The 3,649-nt window shown below is 48.9% G+C and overlaps 1 protein-coding gene across 1 annotated transcript in view; it reads right to left on the reverse strand.

Moving 5' to 3' along the window:
• DNAH3 (dynein, axonemal, heavy chain 3) overlaps positions 1 to 3,649 on the reverse strand; it is a 219,115-nt gene that overhangs the window by 86,307 nt on the left and 129,159 nt on the right. The window contains exon 37 of the mRNA XM_014535835.1: positions 2,200 to 2,300. Within this exon, the coding sequence (XP_014391321.1) occupies positions 2,200 to 2,300 (101 nt within the window). The remainder of the gene's footprint in view (positions 1 to 2,199; positions 2,301 to 3,649) is intronic.

Consider the following 3,649-nt stretch of genomic DNA (forward strand, 5'->3'; position numbering starts at 1 on the left):
AGGTCGCAGGCCACGCGGAAGGGCCCGGACATTTGGTCAGGAAGGGCGGAGGCCAGTGGTAAGGGGGGGCTTGGGAGCCAGAGGGACCTGGTTGGAATCCCAGCCCCAGATCCTACTATTTGAGTGACCATGGGCAAGGTTTCCTTCCTGTCTCTGATTCTACATCCTTGTCTATAAATTGAGGAATATAAAAGATATATAGTTCATAGTGCTGTTGTAATGAATACGATGCCAATGAAGAGTTTAGCACTAAAAGAAAAAAAGTTGAGCACTATGCCCAGCACCTAGGAAATTCCGGATCAATGGCAACTGCTATCATTACCTAGTGTATGTTCCCATGTACTGACATGCAACATTTTTTGTTTGTTAATCCTCACCCAAGCATACTTAAATTTTTTTTTTTATTGATTTCAAAGAGAAAAATAGAGGGAAAGAGAAAGAGAAACCTCAATGATGAGAGAGAATCACTGATCTGCTGCCTCCTGCACGCCCCCTACTGGGAATCGAGCCCACAACCCAGGCATGTGCCCTGACCAGGAATTGAACCCTGACCTCCCGGTTCATCGGTAGACGCTCAACCACTGAGGCACGCGGACTGAGCCCCAAGGATACTTTTTCCATTGGTTTTTGGACAGAGTGCCCGTGAGCAGTAGAGAAAGAAAGAAACAAATCGAATGTCAGAGACACACTGATTGGTTGCCTCCCGCACGTGCCCCGAATGGGGCCAGGGGTTGAGCCTGCAATCAAGGCAAACGCTCTTCACCAGAATCGAACCCAGGACCCTCCAGGCCACAGGCCGATGCTCTGACCACTGAACATCACGGCCAGGGCCTGACATGCCACGGTTTACGCAGCACATGTTCTTCTGTCTGTCACAGCCAGGTGCTCTCTGGTTAGGTACCAATGCCGGGTCTCATTCACTGACCCCCTATGGCATGCCAGCACCATGTTAGGCCCTAATGGCCTTCATCTCTAACTATTCCTCCTTTTGGTCTATGTCTTAGACACGAGGGGATCATGGCTCAGAGAGGCTGAGTGACTTGGGAGCGGTCACACAGCTAGCAAGTGGCATGACCAGGCTGGGAGCCCAGGTTGGCCTAACTTGCCGTGTGCTCTTTTTACTCCCTCACATCGTCTTTGGGAATGTGGGCCAATTTTATTTCATTTTTTAAGGACTTCAGGTGCACAGGGTTGGATTAATTATTATCCCTAGCACATGCTTCATTAGCATGGCCATTTTTCTATTTTTTTAAAATCCTCACCCAATGATGTGCTTTTCATTGATTTTTAGAGAGAGAGAGGAAGGGAGAGAGAGAGAGAGAGAGAGAGAGAGAGAGAAACATTGATGTGAGAGAGAGACATCGATCCTTTTGGTGTACGGGAAACGCTCCAACCAGCTGAGCCCCTGGCCTGGGCAGGCGCGGCCTTTCTTAGTTAATGTTTCAATAATGTAGTAAGTGCCCATGAACTCATCACCCAGACAGAAGCTGGAATCTTGACAAGAACCTTCTAACCATATGGGCTCCCTTGTCCTGGCCCCTGGCTTTCTCCCAAGGTAACAGCATGCGAAACCCTGGGTTCGCCTGTTCCTTGATTTTCCGTCTTACAGAGCTTATGGCAGCTCTGTGTGTTCCTAAAGTGTATGTGCACTTATTCTAGTTTTTAACCATGTAAAAAGGGCACGATGATGTATGTAATATCGTGGGTTTACTTTTATACAGAATATTGCTAAGATTTCATCCTTAATACACTAGTATTTGACTTAGATCTATCCACAGAGTTGCATGTTAGTACCACTCATTTATTTTGAGTGCTGTATAATTGGTGACCTTGTTACACATTAAGTCACTCCTGTCAGTGGGCATTTGGGTTGTTTCCAATGCTGTTGCTGTGAACTGTGCCACTGTGGACATGCTCACACGTGGGCAGAGGTCTGCATTGTGTGGGGGCCGAGGTTCCTTCGGGGATGCACTTGGGAGCAGACGTGTGGGTCAGGAGGGGTATGAAGCTTCAATCTTAGGAGATAATGTCAAATTCTTTTCCAAAGTGCTTACTTGATTTGAGCCTATAACCAGCAATGCATATTAAGGACCAATTTTATGACAAATCTAAGCGACAACAAATAATGCGATCTCCCGGGGCTTAACGCACTCCCGGAGCTCGCCCATTGCTCGGGCGGAGCGGAGCGAGGCGACCCACCTGCTCACAGTGGCTGGCGAGGCCTGCTCCAGGTCGGCCGGCTCGAAGATCAGACTCATCTTGGAGCTCATCTGTATGATCTCTCCACTCATTAAACACAGCTGAAAGGCAAAGCAGAGGGCGGAACTCCACCTGCACGTCAGAGGCCTCGGTGGGCGCGGATGGTGGGCATGTGTCTGGAGCTCCTATCGTGTGCCGGGTGCATGGAGTAAAGCAGACAAAATCCCTGTCCTCGAGGGCTTTACGTTTTGTTGAGAGGGGACAGGTGATACGAGAAATATAGAGTATATAATAGTATATAAGAGAGTAAATAAAAGAGAAAGATCAAGCAGAAGAGGGGGTTGCAGAACCTCAGTCGGGGTTGGGGGGTTGTAGTTTAAATAGAGAGGCCAGAGAGGAAGGCACAAGAAGCACTCAGACCACATCACGTTCCGTGGTTCCTCCCCAGTGTTCACTGTAGAACTTAACGGCACCCTCCTTGGCTGTACTTGCCCTTTTTCCACGAAAGACTTCTTTGGAACCCCATGGGCGACCAGAATATCTCCACAAATCCTTTCCGGAGGAGGAGGAGACCACGGAAGCCCCGCGCTGAGCAAGTTGTGCAGCTCCACAGGACAGCGCCAACGGCATACCAGGTGGGCGGGGGGGGGGGGCTCCAACAGGGCTCCAGTGAGATGCCAAGGGTAAGACGCCCGTGGCCTCGGCCTCCCCGGGGGTGGGGGGAAGAGGAAGCCCATCTCTCCTGCTGCTCATCTTGAGTTGTGGCTAAACAGCTCCTCATATTCCCTGGCCCCCACCTAACACTCCCGGGAACAGGCAGATGCACCCAGGAAGGCCCAGCTGGATGGGCTGACCACCAGCAGGGTCACCTCTGGACTAAGGAAAGTAAGATGCACCCCCACTCGGGAGCGTGATTTACACCCGAAGCCCAGGCGTGCAAGGCGCTTCGCTGGCTATGACTCTACTTCCAATCTGAAGACCAACAGTCACTCTGCACAACGTGTCAAACCGCTAGCACAGTCCGTATCATGTAATAAAATGTGTTTCTATTTTTATTTGTTATATAATCAAAATTATGCACATGCTATGCCTAGGTCTTCCATGGTGAGTTTAACTCCCTCTCCATCTTGTGAAATGTAAATACAGTAGTATTGATAGTGATATATATTCACTATAGGAAACCTTCCTTACGATGTCATACATTTTATTTTATTTTAAAAGTTATTTAGCACTTGCTATATGCAGGCACTATGATAAGCAGTTTGCAAATATGAACTTACCTAGTCTTCCTAACAACACTGTGAGGGAGGTACCACCAGCCCCACTTTATCTACACTAATAAAAGAGAAACATGGTAATTGGCGTACGACCGCTACCCTTCCCATTGGCTAATCAGGGAGATATGCAAATTAACTGACAGCCAAGATGGCGGCTGGCAGCCAGGCAGCTT

Source organism: Myotis brandtii, unplaced genomic scaffold, assembly GCF_000412655.1.
Source record: "Myotis brandtii unplaced genomic scaffold, ASM41265v1 scaffold152, whole genome shotgun sequence".
Taxonomy (NCBI): Eukaryota; Metazoa; Chordata; class Mammalia; order Chiroptera; family Vespertilionidae; genus Myotis; species Myotis brandtii.